The 17,402-nt window shown below is 44.2% G+C and overlaps 1 protein-coding gene across 1 annotated transcript; it reads left to right on the top strand.

Moving 5' to 3' along the window:
• Window positions 1–1,496: 1,496 nt before the first annotated feature.
• PRDM4 (PR domain containing 4) lies at window positions 1,497–17,238 on the top strand. The gene is made up of 10 exons (XM_009583257.1): window positions 1,497–1,629; window positions 2,289–2,474; window positions 4,565–5,359; window positions 7,941–8,090; window positions 9,322–9,440; window positions 10,198–10,283; window positions 11,453–11,580; window positions 12,134–12,448; window positions 14,896–15,064; window positions 16,513–17,238. Exons 1-10 carry the CDS (start codon window positions 1,497–1,499, stop codon window positions 16,820–16,822), a joined length of 2,391 nt encoding a protein of 796 aa, XP_009581552.1. The 3' UTR covers window positions 16,823–17,238.
• Window positions 17,239–17,402: the final 164 nt, after the last annotated feature.

Genomic DNA, 17,402 nt, shown 5'->3' with positions numbered 1-17,402 from the left:
GAGGGGCGAGGAGGGGAGGGGGTCCCTAAAGCGTTCAGCGCTTCACCCAGGCCCCGAGGCTTGGCCCGGTGCTTCGCCACCCCTCGGTCCCGGGGCGAGGGTGGTGGATCCTTCCCTCGGGCATCACCACTCTCATCAGCCGTTTGGGCCGGGGAAGGGGGGAGATATTCCCTGCCCCACCGGGTAGCGGGGCCCCGCAGCACAGTCCCTGCAAAGCCGTCTCTGGAGGCAAGTGGGGCAGTTGACAAGGGTAGGAGAGCACGCAATGCGAAAACTGGGCAGAAGCGAGATGAAAGTCGGCGACTCCGTTTGTGCGGCTCAGACCTTCGGGTTAACTTGCGTGAGTTTGGTGTATTTGGCCTTTTTCTAGAGTCAGCAGTACCTTTCCTTGCTGGAGTGGCAATCCAAACTCCAGCTCTCCATCGGTACTGCAGAGCTTGGGCCTGCTGCGTCCAAAGGGCATGTGAGAGGCTCGGGTCAGCATGGAGGCTGTTCGGTCTTCTTGCCGGGGTTGTGACTGCTGTGGGGGCAGCCAGTCTTTCTGGCCCTACGAACCGCTGGTTGGAGCTGGTGTGTGGACAGGAGTGCCAGGGTGGGCAGAGCTAAGGCCAGGCAGAGCTTGCAAAGTTGTTGACAAGCGGGAGGTGACCGTATCTCCTCAGTCTCCCCATCCCCGTGGACTGGTTCGGGCTGCATGTGCAGCTTGAGACCCCAGAGGATGGATGTGCCCCGAGCTGACATGGTTTGTCCGAAGGCTGGCGTTTTGGGTTGTTCGGCAGCCTGGCAGTTTCCACAGCTCTACAGCCACTCGTGTGGTGTGCACCCACTTGAGTAGGTTGAGAGGTGCAGGCACTCAAGAGCCACTGGTTGATCGCTCTGAAATAACATGTCATCCACGGTGCCAGTTTTTAATGCGATAGGAGCATGTGCCATGTCTGCAGAACCAGACTGAGGCAGCCTGTTAAAACTCTACAATGGCTGTTCTGCAGAGGTGACTCTTGTCACTATTGGCCTGGTTCGAACTGATGGTGAATTAGACATTTTGTGTCCATTACCAGTTTTAGGTGATCTTCCCCCCTCCTCTCCCCTGACTTCGGTTTTTGAACATGAATGTGGTGTCCAGAAGTCATGAAATATAAATCAGATGTCGTTGTCTGAGTAATTGTGACAGTGGCTTTGACCACAAGGAGCGAGATGTTGTTTTCTGGATGGCAGGGAAAAAGCTATGGCCTGATTTGTCTTTTTGAACTGGCTTTTTAATCGTGGTTATAGCTATCTAATATGATCAATATGTATTGATCATGATGTGATCCCAGTGTGAGTGGTTGATGTGCTTTATGCTTAGCTTTCTAAGGCAGAGTTTTTACGTGTCAGTATCTGATTTTGAGTTTGTTTGATCAGCCCTTCCTTGCCACAGTACAGTCAGTAATCAGGAATGCTCTTGCTTCTGTTTCTCTTTCTTCTTCCCCTCCCCCCTCTGTTCCCTGCTCCCTAGAATGAATGAAATGAACTTGAGTCCTGTAGGGATGGACCAGCTGACCTCATCCTCTGTGAGCAATGCCCTGCCGGTCTCCGGGAGTCACTTGGGATTGGCAGCGTCACCCACTCACAATGCCATACCAGCACCAGGTAATGGGGAAAGCTCGCGCTAAGGGTGTTGCAGCTCATGCTCTGTGTTTTACTGTCACGAGAATGTTCATAACTGGGTAGCAGTGCTTGCTCTGATAGCAAGTCATGTCTTTACCAGGTAATGAGGTGATGTAGAATTGCAGAAGAGTAGACTATAAACCATGGCTTATGTGGGCAAAGCAAAAGGGATGTGTCCTTACCAGGCTTATGCCTTAATGGGAGTCTCATTTTGTTCTAATGGGATGGTTTTCACTGTGGGTGGGCGGGTGGTAGCAGAATCCTTTGAAATATGAAGCTGCAAATCTGTCTCCATCTCTGTCTGTCTTCACTCAGGTGAAAATAATGATTTTTCACCTGTAAAGCAAAACTGTTTTCCTAGCTCTATTTTTCAGGGGGCTACACAGACAAAAGTCCATTACAATTGTAAAGTAGAAGCAGGCCCTACGTAAGGTATTGGAAAAAGATCTAGCCACATTCAGGCATGCCTCTCAGTGCTGTGATAACTGTGATTCTTTCTTTGAAGCTTGCCACCTTACTTTGACAGTATCATACTGTACTTCCATAGGGAGCTCCTGAGGAATTAGTAACCTCTTTGTTAGCTTGTGTGTTCATAAGCTCAAGTAGTTCCATTGAATTCAAACGGGCATTTTCTTTTGCAGGCTTGCCTGTTGCAATTCCAAACTTGGGCCCCTCCTTGAGTTCCTTGCCCTCTGCTCTGTCTCTGATGCTCCCAATGGGTATTGGGGATCGAGGAGTGATGTGTGGTCTACCAGAGAGAAACTACACCCTACCTCCGCCACCATACCCTCACCTGGAGAGCAGCTATTTCAGACACATTCTACCTGGTAAGTGGTCTTGTGCTGATGGATGAGAACAGAGGGGGAGTTGTTTTGAGAGCCACCAGTTGCTGTCCTGAAGCAGACAAGTCTGACTGTTTTGCAGAGCTGTAAATTCCTGGAGTTTGTCTGGAGTCTATTTTGTCATTTACACACCTTTATTTTCAGGTCTCTATTTCTATGTATGTATATGAAGGGAATTGCAGGGTATTTTCTACTTAAACCAAACCTCTGGTTAGTCCTACTGCTGTTTTGTTTTTAAGATGAACGGAAAACAAAGCATGCCTGGTTTCTATTTCAAATCGCTTTAGTTTGAAAACTGCTGCTTTTTTTTTCTCCTGTAGTCTGAAGCAGTACTGGATATGTGCGTGATGGTAGGTTACCATAGTTTGAAGCTCAAAAAGAGCAAGCCGTCAGCTGAGGAGTTTGGGCTCTTTCCCACCCCATTAGCCAATGGCATAGGTCATCTTCATTTTTGTTCAGGATTGGTTTCCAAAGGCCTAAGATACTGATTTCTGTCTTGATTCCTCTCTCGCATGTGTTTTAGAGTATAAATGTAGAATTTTACATGTTAGTATATGAAGACACAGAAATTTAAGCTTTAAATGTAGTCCTTGTTTTGTTTTGTAGCCAAGATTGACAGGGTGGAAGGGGGTAGATAAACTTCTTCAAGGTCACCCAGTGAGTGTTGTTGGTTCAGCCTAGGTTAGGAAAACAAATACAGCAGCCCAGATCTTGTCAACTACCTGATGGCTAGTGGCTGAACTTGCCAGCTGCTTAGGAGTAACCTTTCCTACTGCATTACATGCCTGTCCATTTTGTGGGCAAAGAGTAGAGGAGGAGACAGTGCGTTTGAGGACTGAAGGTATTTGCCATTCTTCTGAGCTGTAATAATTTATGCAGAAATGTATTTTTTCTTTCTAGTCTGCTTGATGTTTAGCCTGATGTTTCATAGGACTCTTCTGTCAGTCATCTTACTGCCTTCAAGGATCCTCCTTGTTCAAGCCACAGGGCAGCATAGGATGCAGAAATACTTTATGCGGCTGATTAAATTAAACTGTCCATTTCTTGGCTTAGCCGTTTTTAGTGGGGTTATGCTGCAGAAAGAGCATCCATGCTTGCATGCTTGTAATAACGGACATGTTTGAATGGAAAACTTTTACAGAACAAATGGCTTATAGGGTTCAAGGCCAAATGCTGACTCAGATCTTGCAGAATCTGCAAAATCTGTCTCTGTCTCCACTGGAAGTACTGTTTACTTCAATGTGCTGATGTATTTCCTCCAAAGATTTTTTTTTTTTTGTTAGCTTTGTCCAACAAGAGAAGTTGGTAGTATGTAAGTACAGGTTAGTGTTTCTTTCTGTCTTAAGTTCTAAGGTTGTTTGACATTGAGGATCTTTCCAGAACTACCAGAAAGGATGCTAGGGTTTCTGATTTAAATTTAACTGGGCTATTGTTGTAGGAGAAACAGCGTGCTTTTCATCTAAGGAAAGAGAGCAGATGACTCACGATACCTTTGAGAGACCTTGTCTTGGTCCTTCAGAATTGCAGTTGATGATCTCCGAGATGGACAGTTGTGTCACTTAGTCTTAGAGGAAGGAAGTAGTCATTGTTAAAACTAAAATACTGAAGCAAAAAGGGTGTATCCTGGAGAACTGTTTCTACTTCTCCTAGCAAAGATGAATGAGGGATTAGCAAATGTTAGATTCCACTAGTAGTCCTTCATCCTTTGTGAGCCATTTTTTGAGAATGAAAAATTATGCCTAAAATGTGAAGAACCTCTTTCTGATTCAGCCTCTGTACTGAGGAGCCTAGGTTAGATGCTGCTAGAAACTTGGCTGTTCAGAGTTTGACAAATAACTAGAGACTTGCTCTGTTGGATGGAAGCTCTGTATTTGTTGTCAAATGATACTTTGACAAGAGTGTTGGATTGGCATATGTTTTAGAATTAGTGGGTTTTAATTGGACATAATGTAAAGAGCATGTCTTCAGGGATCTAGGTCTTAATGTACTATGCTGCAATGACGGGGTATTTTTGTTCAAGATCTGAAAACTGATGTCATCTTACTCTCTTCTCTTTTCCCCTCTCATTCTATCAGGTATCTTATCTTACTTGGCTGACAGACCTCCACCTCAGTACATCCATCCCAACACTATAAATGTTGATAGCAATCCGGCATTGTCAGTCTCCAGCAATCCCTCGGCCCTAGATCCCTACCAGCCCAGTGGAACCGTGGGGCTGGAACCAGGGATTGTCTCCATGGACTCCCGCACAGTGAACACTCATGGTCCTCAAAATCTGCATCCTAGTGACAGCCACGAGGTAGCGCTGGATACTACAATCACTATGGAGAGCGTTTCGAGGGTCACCAGCCCCATCTCTACAGATGGGATGACAGAGGAGCTTACGATGGATGATGTAGCCGGGGATCATTCGCAGATCCCAAATGGCTCCCGGAGCCATGAACCTTTAGCCGTAGACACGGTGGGGAGTAACTTGACGTCAGACGCTGTGGGACATGGCGGTGTCATTCCCATTCACGGTAGCACTTTGGAACTCCCTGTCGTCATGGAGCCCGACCACATCGCTGGGCGGGTGACAGGAATATCGGACAGCACACTAAATGACTCCATTCATACTGTGGCCATGAGCACCAACTCTGTGAGTGTGGCGCTCTCTACCTCACACAACCTAGCTTCCCTGGACTCGGTAGCCTTGCATGAAGTGGGCCTCAGCCTCGAGCCGGTGGCAGTGTCTTCCATAAATCAGGAAGTAGCGATGGGGCCAAGTCACGTGGATGTGTCTGCAGACAATCTTGCCTTCGTACCATCCTCTCTGCAAATGGAAGACTCCAATTCGAACAAGGAGAACATGGCAACCTTGTTTACCATATGTGAGTGGGCATTTCCTGCTTTCCTGGGGTAGGGTTTGTTACGTAGCTGTTGTCTGGTGAGATGACAGGACTCTTGTTGCTAGTCTTACAGATTTCTGGTGAAAGAAACTGAGTTATTTAACAAGTCCACGAAAGTTGGAACAAGAGCAAATGGTCTCAGGTTGTGCCAGGGGATCTAGGTAGGGATCGTTGAAGCTTTTATGTTCAGTTTTATTAGTTGTGGTAGCATTGCTGAGTGCTGCTCTTGCACGCAATCTAGCCCTACAACTACCAGAGCCTTATGACAAGCTTTGCCTGCAGAACATTTTTTAAGAAATGGAAAGAAGTAGTGCCTTGGTTAGCAATGGGAGAGGTGCAGTTTAGTGCAAAGTGTCCAGTCAGGCATTTGAATTGAAACTTTTATTCTGTAGGATAAAACATAATTTAAAATCAGGTGGGTGTAGAACTATGATGAATTACAACTCCTAGAGGAAGAGTTTTACAGTTGATGCACTCAGAAGTTCTTACAAGCATCTGTTGCATGTTGAACAAATAATGATCAAAATACTATGATATCCAACATGCTCGTGGTGAAATCACTTCTCTTACTCACCTAAGTGAGATTTGATGTGCCTGCTTATTGTCACTATACTTAAAGTAGTCCTAAGCTGTTTCCCCGGTGGTGTTCCCCATTGGTAGGATGTTATAATGGCTATTGCATGCCTAGTGCTTTCATGTGATTTGCAAAATAGATCTTTGACTTGGGAAGGTTTAAATTTTAACTTTCTGTGGTTGTTTTTAAACTTCTCCTGAATAAAACATGAATTTGTGTCCAGACAGGTGACAGCAAGGAGGAGGAGTTGTTTTAGAGCCTCTTGGTGGTTTTTCCTCACTGAGAAGGCAGGAATCGGGGCCTTTTTCAGAAAACTTTTTACACTGTTCCTAAGCGGGGAAAAAAAAAAAGTGTGCCTTTGCTATAGTCCTAAATGTTTGTGAAACTTTAAGTAGCCCTTTTTTTGATCATCTTTGCTTCCAGTTCTGGGTACCCAAATCAGAGAAGTCATCACTGTGATTTTTTTTTTTTTTTTTCCTTCATTATTTGGCAAGGACAGAAATGGAAAGGAAATGGTATATTTCGCTTCCCATAGAATGTAGGATTTTTTTTGCAACTTCTTAAAAATGTATGAATCCCTAAACCTTTCCCAGTGGTAGTGTCACGTGCCTAGAATTTGCTTTTCTCCCTTTTTGCCTCTCCTTGGGGCTAGTCTACAGACCCATAGTGGTGTGTGCTACGCAATGCTTAAAAACAACTGTTCTAAATAGTGTTTCTCATTACTCATGTTTGGTTGTTATCGTTGTTCTACTCCTACGTGTCATCTGTGCTCATGAAGCAATTCTTATATAGGCTGTACCTAATAATTTTCTGAGTACCTTCCTATCTGTAATTGTGTAGTTGCTTAACCTGTATTTTGTATGGGATCAGATTCTGGTACCCTGATGTATGAAAGGAGTATCCCAAAAACCTCTTTAAACAAATAGCAATGGAGCTGCTGTTTATGCCTGATGAAGACTACTTCTGTGATAGGTCTTTTATACTGGAGTGGGGCCATCAAGAAGCCAAAGAAGGTCTTTGTGAAGATTCTGCTTAATTAGCTGAGCATCTTTCTTCAGAAGAATGATTTATCAGGAAGGTGGTTGCTGAGTAGGTGTTGGTTGCTCCATTCGTAGAAAATTAAAATGACGTAGTTTTTCTAGATGAGAGCATTTTATGCTGTACTTTTTCCCAAATTTGTTAGACTGAAGACTTTCAGTGGTTTATTTTTCAGCTGAATGACAGATTGGGAAAGTGATGCTACTGATTCTTCTTGGGCTTTTGGTTTTGTTCCATTCAGTGGCATCCCATAAAAGTGTACTGTATGAGTTTATTGCAATAAGTCTTTCAAAAGCAGCAGTGAAGTCAGGTTTTTGCTGCCATGAAGATGTGCACATTGTCTGAATTTAAATGGAGATAAGGGGATTTGTGGGTTCAAATTAGAAAAATTTTAGAAAGAAGACCTCGCTGTTCCTTTGCATGAATATCCTTGAGGTTCTACATGCAAGAAAACTCGTGTTCCTGGTAAATTCCAAAAACATAACCAGGTAGAAAGTGTTTGGTTTGGTATGGCTTGGATTTTTCTCCCCATGAAGGTCATTTCACTTATGATCAGAGAGAAAATAGCTCTTCCATCATCAGCATTACTGCCAGCTCTGGGGAGACTACCATCAGTTTTGCAGTAGTTTTGATGAAGAGTGGACTCTGTCCCGTTGATAGATTCCCCTGTAGGGATAGTCTAGAGTCTAAACAATTAAGTTACCATCGGGAAGGCAGGTGGAAATCCTCATATTTGATCTGAATTGGATAGGAACGGTGACTTGTACGTTGGTGCCAATCTGGCTGTATGGTTCGTATTCTTCTGAGTAAAAGCTAGTAAAGCGGATGAGTTAAACCAGATAGAAACAGCCTTTGCCAGGAGCTGAGCTGAAACATATTGGTAGGGAGCTGATTGCACCGCGGGGGCTGTTGCATCTTTTTAATCCCTGTTGCCCCTTCCCCTCTCTGCAGGGTGCACGCTGTGTGACAAGGCATATCCATCGGACTGCCCAGATCACGGGCCCGTCACCTTTGTCCCTGACACCCCGATAGAGAGCCGAGCCAGGCTTTCTCTCCCTAAGCAGCTTGTCCTCCGACAGTCTATCATGGGAGCTGAAGCGGGTAAGAATCAGATTACTATATATTTCTATGCAGCAGTTTAAAATATACTCTTTGCCTGAAATCAAAAACCATAGGGAATTTAATGTGGGAAAGAAACGCTGCAATAGAGAGGTTGTTCCCTCTTCTGTAATCACCCTGACTTACATTGTGCAAGAGCTTCTTGTCCTCTGGTTACTGCTTAGACTTCAGCTAGACTCTAGGGGTGCTGCCACAGAGCATTACTGAAACACTTGATAAAGTCAAGCACAAGCAAGGTATGGTGTTTATTTTTATTGTGTGCTAAACAGCCCAGGCACAACTTTGATAAGGAAACGTTACAGCAATTGGAGTTTGGGGGAAGATAACAATTAGAAATAATGGAGGAGATTTCTGTCTGCTTGTTCATCAGCTTGGTTTGCTACGTGTGGGTCTTCTGGATACTCTCATTGGAGAATTGATCACGAGTGCCTCTCTTTTTTTTTTTTTTTTTCCCCCTCCCCCCTCCTATTTACATTTGGCATGTAGACTGACCTTGTCATTGGATGTGGACCTTGTTATTGTATTTCACGCCATTGTCACCTGGAAATCGAAGAGTGCAATACCCTAAGGATCTGAAGGCTAGAGAAGAGTGTGATTATTGGCTTGCTTAGCGATGCTGCTTGTTGAGAGTAGATTACATCTGTTCTTTTCAAGCTGCACTAGTTTCCAGTTTATTCCTAAAAGCTATTCAGTGTATTCATGTAGACCTATATATATATAAATGTTTAATAATAAATAATATACACGCAGGAATCCCTCTGCCCATGACAGAAATACAGCTGCCTCTGGGGAGAAATGCAGAAGCTGCTTAACAATGCCCAGCAACAATTCTGGAAATTCCTGGGGATTAGGTAGGCGAAATGTAGTTACTGAAACTAGTATTTTCTGCTTCTGCAGAAAGTGCCATGAAAACTTTAATTGGTACAAGTGGCTAGGATTTTAGTTTTATAGCTTACTAAAAAGTAAATTACTTATTTTGACAAACAAAATAAATATTTGTAATTAAAACAAAGCGGCTCCCAATAGTGTCATGTGGTGGTGGTGGTTCTTGTCTCTGCCTTAGGTGTGTTTTACATGCGAAGTAGAAGCTTTGATGATCTTTTGCCTAGATATTACCCCTGGAGCGTTATCTCATAAACCTCCCACCTCTTTTTTATGCATGATTAGTTGTTTAAATAATTGATTTCTGCAGATTTTGGTCTTCTACTGATAGGTGTGTGGACACGAGAAACCATTCCTGTAAGGACTTGTTTTGGACCTTTGATCGGGCAGCAGAGCCATTCTCTGGAGGTGGCTGACTGGACAGACAAAGCAGCTAGTCACATCTGGAAGGTCAGTGGATGTTATGGCTCACAGACTCTGCCGGCCTGCCTTTATCTGGTGAAAGCCACTGCATGATACAGCAGCTTTAACATTATCATCCTTGCCAAAAGTCAAACTTAATGCAATTCAATTGTTTAATACTTACTATCAGCATAGCAGAGCTGTATAGCATGTAATATGCTTCTAGTCAAACCTGAAGTACAACAAACTTCTTTAATGCCTTTTCTTTTAAAGGGCTGTGTGTGGTTTCCCATATTTGTGTGGAGTTGCAGCAGAGATTGTATATGAATTACTAGGCAGCACTTGTTTGTTTGTTTTGTATCATTGTTTATTGGAAGTTCCCCCAGGTGATGAATGATTTGTTTTAGGAAAGCTGCTTTAAAGCTTTCTTTTTCACATCATTTCATGTTCAGAAAGTAAAATTGATCTATATAAATAAAACATGTACTGTTTGCCCAGATATTATTATTCACAAGACTCGGCTTATAACAAAAGCAGCCAAATGCATTTCTGCTGGGAGCTAAAGGTGGTATGTGGGAAAGTAGTGTGTAGAAAGTTTTTCTAGCCTCCCGGGTAGCAGAGAGGTCAAGATTCCTGTGTGAAGGGGAAAGTAAGAAGTAAGAACAGGGCTGTGGTCTTGGCGATGGCAATGGAGACCTCCTGGCTTGTTCTAGGTAAACACATCCTCTCTTAAAGAAAGAAGCTGGCTTTCACTGCATTTGTTGCTGTGTTTTGTCCTAAGATTGCATGGTTTTTTTCCTGGTAGATCTACCACAATGGCGTCCTGGAGTTCTGCATCATTACAACTGATGAAAATGAATGTAACTGGATGATGTTTGTGCGCAAAGCCAGGTGAGAACCACCTGTACGGTGCTAAGTAGCTTGGAGTCTGAGCTGCAGGCTCATAGGCTGTGCTGGAGAATGTGCACTGCTGCACTGGCTGCCCAGATGGGTAATGAGCTCGGGACCAAGGGACCTTCAGGAGGTATCTAGGCATCTTGGACTGGTGGAGAGAATGAAACAGAGCACCCAGTGGAGAACGTTACAGGGGAACCAGTACGCATGCTGTAAAAAAACCAGCCCCAAACCTGCCCGCATACTTTGTTTTCCCTTGTTCTAAAGCTTTAAACCATGTTCTTTTTATACTGGCTTACTGTGTATTAGCTTGTTACTGCCTTTCCTCTGTCCCATTCCTTTTGGATACATCTGTGAAGATGATGTTGATTGTCTTTTTGATTTTAATACTTTATTAGCAAAGCGTCCCTGCGTTCTTTTGGCCAAGTTCCAAGCTCTTAAAGCTCGCAAGAGCTGTCCTTTTCAGTCTTTCTGGAGCCTGCTATGAAAACTGTCCAGACTGGCTTCAGTATTGCTCCATACATGGTCCACTGAGAAGGCTGAACCTTTCCTATTGCTCTGTGACACAAAGTAGGTTTCCCCTGCAATTCATTTCATTGTTCCCATATGCAGGAGGCAAGAAGCTAATGGTTGATCTCCCACTGCAGTGGGGCAGACTTTTTGCTGGTTTCAGGTACTGGGAACAAACATATGCAAGATACAGCTTCAGAAGATGAATTATCACATCTTGGAAATGCTTTTCAAGAGCTATTTTTGAAGATAATTTTGCTTTAAGACTTTACTGATATTTAATTCTCCCTCGCGTTCACTATTTCTTAAGGGGGTTAATATGAAAAATATATGTATTTTTGTAGTTTTTTAAGAGATCATAAACTCTCTTCTCTCAGCCCACTCCAATGTTTATTAATAATTTTCTCAGCAAGATATCACAGTGGTGTGAAAAATGTATCATTTGGTGGAGCAGATTGATTCTCAAGGTCCAGTTTTCCTTTACTTTCCTTTAATAAAGAAGGACAGAAGTGACAGACATGAAGGTTTTTATAATGTGCTGACAAGCATTGAGGTTCTCTCATTACCTATTCATAGGAATTTCCTTCTTTTTTTTCCTCTCTCAAAAGTCATCATTTCTGGAGGGCTTTTTTTCATAACTCTCGTTATTGCTATAGGAACCGGGAAGAGCAGAATCTGGTAGCTTATCCTCACGATGGAAAAATTTACTTTTGCACCTCTCGGGACATCCCACCTGAACATGAGCTTCTGTTTTATTACAGTCGGGACTATGCACGACAGCTTGGTAAGTAAGCGCTCATCTTTGTTGGCTTTGCAGGGACTACTCAGCTTGAATTCCCTTTTAGTGCCATCTCTGGGCACTGTGACTTGCGAGTGCATTATGTTCCTTCTCAGTTCCTAGTGGTGCACATCATGGTTTCCTTTACATTTCATGACTACAGAAGTACCATCGTTTAAAAGAAACATTTCACTATCATCTAATTCCACTGATCAGGAGTAAAAGATCGCAGTTTCAAAGAAAAAGGATTGGTTTTCTTCTGTTGATCCATCTGGTGCTAAGGGAGTTTTGCTAGCTGAAAATGTTCCTATCCTCCCCCACCGTTGGTTGTGGTAATTTAGGTTTGGTGGAGCTGTGCTCAAAACCATTCCAAAGTTTGGCCCCCAAAACATTTGAAATGACCTACCTAGAAGAGCTGAAAAGTAAGCACCGGAGCTGAAAGGAGCAGGGGTGAAAATCTCTGCAGCTGGCTCTGCTACCACAGTGTTAACATGGATCACGCTCACGCTCTGTTAGGCCTTGCTGTGCCTTATTAAAAGTGATGCTTTTGTGCCCAAAGGTGTCCCCGAACATCCGGATGTGCACATCTGCCACTGCGGAAAGGAATGTGCTTCCTATGCGGACTTCAAGGCCCATTTGAGCAGCCATATTCACAACCACCTCCCCAGTCAGGGGCAGAGCAGCAGCCATGGGCCAGGCCATGGCAAGGAAAGGAAGTGGAAGTGCTCCATGTGTCCCCAGGCTTTCATCTCACCTTCCAAGCTCCACGTCCACTTCATGGGGCACATGGGCATGAAGCCACACAAGTGCGATTTCTGTAGCAAAGCTTTCAGTGATCCTAGCAACTTACGGACACACCTCAAGATACACACAGGTAAGGGCTGGGGACTGTATAGAGGTGCCTGTGCTAGTAAAACATTGGGGCAGGGCCTGTTTTCTCTCATCCCTTGGCCAGTGGGTAGGGCATAGCTTGTGTCCATAAATCTAAGCTCTTAGAAACATTGAATCGTAGAATGTTTTGGGTTGGAAGGGACCTTTAAAAATCATCTAGTCCAACCCCCCTGCCGTGGGCAGGGACATCTTTCACTAGATCAGGTGACTCAAAGCCCCATCCAACCTGACCTTGAACACTTCCAATGGTGGGGCATCCACAACTTCTCTGGGCAACCTGTTCCAGTGTCTCGCCACACTCATTGTAAAAAAAAATCTTCTTTATGTCCAATCTAAATCTATCCTCTTTCAGTTTAAAACCGGTGCCCCTTGTTCTGTCACTACGGGCCTTGATAAAAAGTCTCTCTCCATCTTTCTTATAAGCACTCTTTCAGTACTGAAAGGCCGCAATAAGGTCTCCCCTGAGCTTTCCCTCCTCCGGACCCGCTCTAGCAGGTCCCTGTTTTTCTTGTACTGGGGACCCTAGAACTGGACGCAGTACTCCAGGTGGAGGCTCACAAGAGCAGAGTAGAGGGGGAGAATCACCTCCCTCAACCTGCCTTCCTAAGAACGGCAGCATCCTGACTGTCTATAGGAATGATCTCTAGTCCATGCTGACCCCAACTAATGCCCGGGCGCTGCCTGAGAGAGCGCTGGTTGGTGTGGGATAGGACTGCGCTGTGTTCAGTGGTGTGGGTGCTTATAGAACAGTATGTAGACCTGTGTTCTGGCTGATTGTGCCATGTCTAAAAGCATTTGATGAGTTGAAGTTGATTACAGTTGGGAAGAAGCGTCGGCCTTCGTCTGGGAGACAGAAACCCATTGTTCCCACACAGCAGATCCAGTGCTGGCAGCTATGATAAAACAAGGGTTCCCTTCTGCTCATGAGAAAAAGCCAACGGGGTTTGAGAGCTTGTAATGTGGACAGTTGTCCACTTAAATATGGGCTGAGATCTTTTCCCTCTTTCCTACTTGCATTGTTTTTCATCTTAAGGAAATGGCACAAGACTGAATTGGTGACTGTGGGGTCAGACTGCTGTGGATAAGGCTCAGCTCTGTCACTGACTAAAACTTCACTCTGAACATGCTGTTGACCTATGTGGACATTTGGATATCACTAGCGGCTTTGGGGATAAAGAGAATTGCCAGCAGATCAGTGAATGAGTGCTAAAAGAGGAAAACAAAATAAATGGAAGATTTTTCAGCTGTGTAAGAGGAGAGGAAATATGAAAAGGCATGGATTTAACACAGAGTGAGGATAGGGGAGAGGGTGAAGGACAAGTACAGGCCAGCAATAGACAGTGTGGATATTTTTGCCTCTTTTTTTTCAGTAAGGTTGAATTAGCTATTGGGAATCACAGAATGCAAATCACAAAGCTGGAAAGGGAATAAAACTGGGAGTTCAGTGCACTTGAGTCAAGCGTAGGAGGCTGTGGGCTCAGTAGTGAGGACTTTTAATAAACTGATCAAGTACAAATGTGGTATACACGACCACAGAATACTCCATGGGATAGGGATTCAAGTGGTATTCAAACTTAGTCTGAATTCAGTGGCGTGCAGGCATTTTGAACTATTTCTGGCAAAGAATAATGAAGAGCTACAGGTAAGTGGAAAAATGGGATAAAACATAGAAGTTAGTTACCCAAGAGCCAGTGAGCTTTGTGCCTGTGTGTTTGTTAGATAAGAGTACTTGTTTTTCTAGACAATGCAGTGCATCAGATGTGCTCCGGTAAGGCATCAGATACAGTTCCTGTGGGAAATTAGCGGAGATGGGGATGTACTAATGTACAATAACTAGATGGCTACCACGGTTACTATTAAAAAAGAGGCTACCATTATTTTTACTCAAGAATTCATCTCGGATAAGCCTAGTCTTGTTAAGTGTTTGCCTGAATCTCTTTGCTGGAAAATTTACAAATCTGCTGGTGATGTTTTGATATGCCGAACAGGGAGGCACAGTTGGTGTAGGCAAGAAGCAGAAAGCCTATCTTACAGGAAAGGCTGACTGACCACAAGCACTGGAGGAAGAGGAATCAATGTGTTTAGAAGGACAAAGTGCAGAACCGTGTATCACATGAAGGGCTCAGTGGTTGGAAACAGTAGGATGAAGTGGGTTTTTTGGCTTGGGGGTGTGGAGTGGGGGATGAAAAGCTTTGGGAGTGATGAAATGAAGTCAGAGGCCTGGTTTTTGCATAGCTAAATCTGGACTGTAACTAGGTAAGCCTTTATGCTGAGTCTGAGGGAACTGCAGGACGAAATGGGTCCTGTTCACAAAGAATCTGCCTTTCTTCAGGGTAAAATTTTATTTTTCAGAAGCGGTCAGGCTTGTTTGCTTACTGTATTTCTTGGGACACTTATTGTCAATTTGTGGGTGTACGTATGCAATCCTAGGTCAGAAGAATTATCGCTGTACCCTCTGTGACAAATCGTTCACCCAGAAGGCTCACCTGGAATCGCACATGGTCATCCACACAGGGGAGAAGAATCTGAAGTGCGATTACTGTGAAAAGCTGTTCATGCGGAGGCAGGACCTCAAGCAGCATGTACTCACTCACACGCAGTAAGTGATCTCACAGGATGTGTTGGACTGGCCAGTGCAATAAATAATGAAGCTGAACAGCCCAAGAGAGAATCTCCAGTTTGCGAATAGTTTGGCCTAAGGAGTAGAGGTTCATCCTCTAAAATTACAGAGAACTCAATCTGGACAAATTCCTTGTTACTGGCCGACGTTGTCCTATTCTAGTGTTTGCAATATTTTAATGACACAGTAAATTCCAGGCGTGCACGTTGTCTTGTGAAATAAATGGCGTTCTGGAGTGTTCATCATTTTGAAGAGAGAGAGCGTTAGTTGATTTACATTTAGTTCTCTGCCGAGAACTGTTTCCACGTCCCAACATGACCATAAAAAAGCATGAACTCCTCAACGCTATTCTCACCAAGTAGCTTCTCAGTGAAGTCTCCCTCCCTGTTTGCACCAGGGGTGGGGTGCAGCCATTCCCAGCTCTTGCCTCCCCCCAGGTCTCATTCATGCACTCGGTCTCCTGCTCCTCCTGCAGGGAGATGCCCAGGGTCAGGGCAGATCCCCACCCGCAGGTCCTCCTCCAGTTATCTCCAGGTCTCTCCCAGCCCCTCAGCTCTCTGCCAGGCCAGACCTTTCCTTTTGCTCTGAGAATCTCTCCATCCTGTTCAGTTACTCCCAATCCAAGGTCCTCCCTTAAAGGTTGCCCAAAGCTAGTCCTGCTGCTTATTTCATTTTCAGCATCTGGTTCTTGTACTCACTTGGAATCGATTGCCACTTCTGTCATGCTGCCTAGGAGACAGCATAGTGCAGCTAGCATGAGCAAGAGAGAGAGAGGCAGACAGACAGACTTGCTTTGCTGTTTGTTCTTATGGCCAGAGCCAGGGGCATTACTGCTGTGAGGTGTTTTGCACAGTCATCTACAGAATTTGACTGCTGCAGGCTGGTAAGCCTCTAAGCCTCTACTTAGCATTTACAGACTGAGGGTTCTTAACACTCAGCAGCTTTGTTTTCGTTTTTGTTCTTTTTTCCCCCCGTTTACGCAGCGTGGAAAGGAGGGAGACTAACCTTTCCACCATGGCAACATCTCTGCCCTTACCAAAACATGGAGCTTAGCCAGAGTTTGGTCTTACTCAAAAAAACAAACAAAACCCTTGTAGAAGTCCATCTTCTTTATCGTCAGGAAAGAAAAACAGTTGGTTGCAAGCTAGCAGTTAATCCAAAAAGCCTGACTTTTGCCAATGATGTTGGGGGGGAGCAGAGAAGAGAGGCTTTGTGTATGTACTGTGTGAGAGAAAACTCAGCAGTATTTACACTTCAGTGCTGCAGTAGAACTGTTATTTCTGGTCTGCTCCTCCTTCAAGTATACTGAAAGTAAAATTTAGGAGTAAGACTGACCCTTTCACCCTTCCTGTCACCGCCACCCCACTGCTGAATACAGTATCAGCTGCCTTGCAGCAGGAGCACACTAACTTTTTCATGTCTTGCAGAGAACGGCAGATCAAGTGCCCCAAGTGTGACAAGCTGTTTCTGAGGACAAATCACCTGAAGAAGCATCTCAATTCACATGAAGGAAAGAGGGACTATGTCTGTGAAAAATGCTCCAAGGCTTATCTAACCAAATATCACCTCACTCGACACTTAAAAATATGTAAAGGCCCCACATCCAGCCTGTCAGCCCCAGAGGAGGAAGAGGAGGAGGATTCAGAGGAGGAATTAATAGACTCTATGAGGACTGAAGACTGTAGGATGAACAATGGAGTCTATTCAACAGGTGATGCCCTCTCTGGACACAAATGAAGAAAAGAGAGAGGGAAATTTTCTTGGATGTTAAAACTGGGGAAGGAAAAAAACCCACACCTCTTCCTTGTTTCCCCAGTCAACAGCATATGAGGAGTTGAGGAGTTTCCCTTCTGTTTTGGTCTCCGCACTACCACCGCTTAATAAACTCTGTAGCCAAAACACTGAATGCGAATGGACCATGCATGTACAAGTGAACAGTTGCTAAGAAGGAAATGTGAGGCAAGGAGATTTTTTTCACACACACTGTGCATACTTCTTTTCCAAATCACTCAGATTAATCCATCCAGTGCCGGGATACATGACACACCTTGCATAACCCTTTGAGTAAAGAGCCACAAACCAGGAATGTCGTCAAGTGATTGTAGTGACCTGTAAGCCAACTGTCCTTAACTGCCAGAGCCTTGACAATAAGAAAAACAAACAAAAAAATGGTGGTGGCAGTTGATGCATTTTTCTTCTTAATACTTTTTAACTGAAGGATGTAGTTTGGCACAGAGCAAAGACTGTCAATGCTCAGGTTTCCTTCTAAAAGTAAATTATAAAAAAAAGCTTTGGGGAAAAAAGAAAAAAAAAAAAA

The sequence above is a fragment of the Fulmarus glacialis genome, unplaced genomic scaffold, assembly GCF_000690835.1.
Source record: "Fulmarus glacialis isolate BGI_N327 unplaced genomic scaffold, ASM69083v1 scaffold16288, whole genome shotgun sequence".
Taxonomy (NCBI): Eukaryota; Metazoa; Chordata; class Aves; order Procellariiformes; family Procellariidae; genus Fulmarus; species Fulmarus glacialis.
The sequence above is the reverse complement of the archived record's forward strand: the minus strand, read 5'-3'. Positions and strand labels throughout refer to the sequence as shown.

Excerpts from the sequence above, each read along its gene's own strand:
- PRDM4 (XM_009583257.1), top strand. The coding sequence starts at position 1,497 with ATGAATGAAATGAACTTGAGTCCTGTAGGGATGGACCAGCTGACCTCA. Across the intron at positions 8,091-9,321 it reads TATCATGGGAGCTGAAGCGG|GTGTGTGGACACGAGAAACC; the intron begins GTAAGAATCAGA and ends TTCTACTGATAG. Across the intron at positions 10,284-11,452 it reads ATGTTTGTGCGCAAAGCCAG|GAACCGGGAAGAGCAGAATC; the intron begins GTGAGAACCACC and ends TTATTGCTATAG.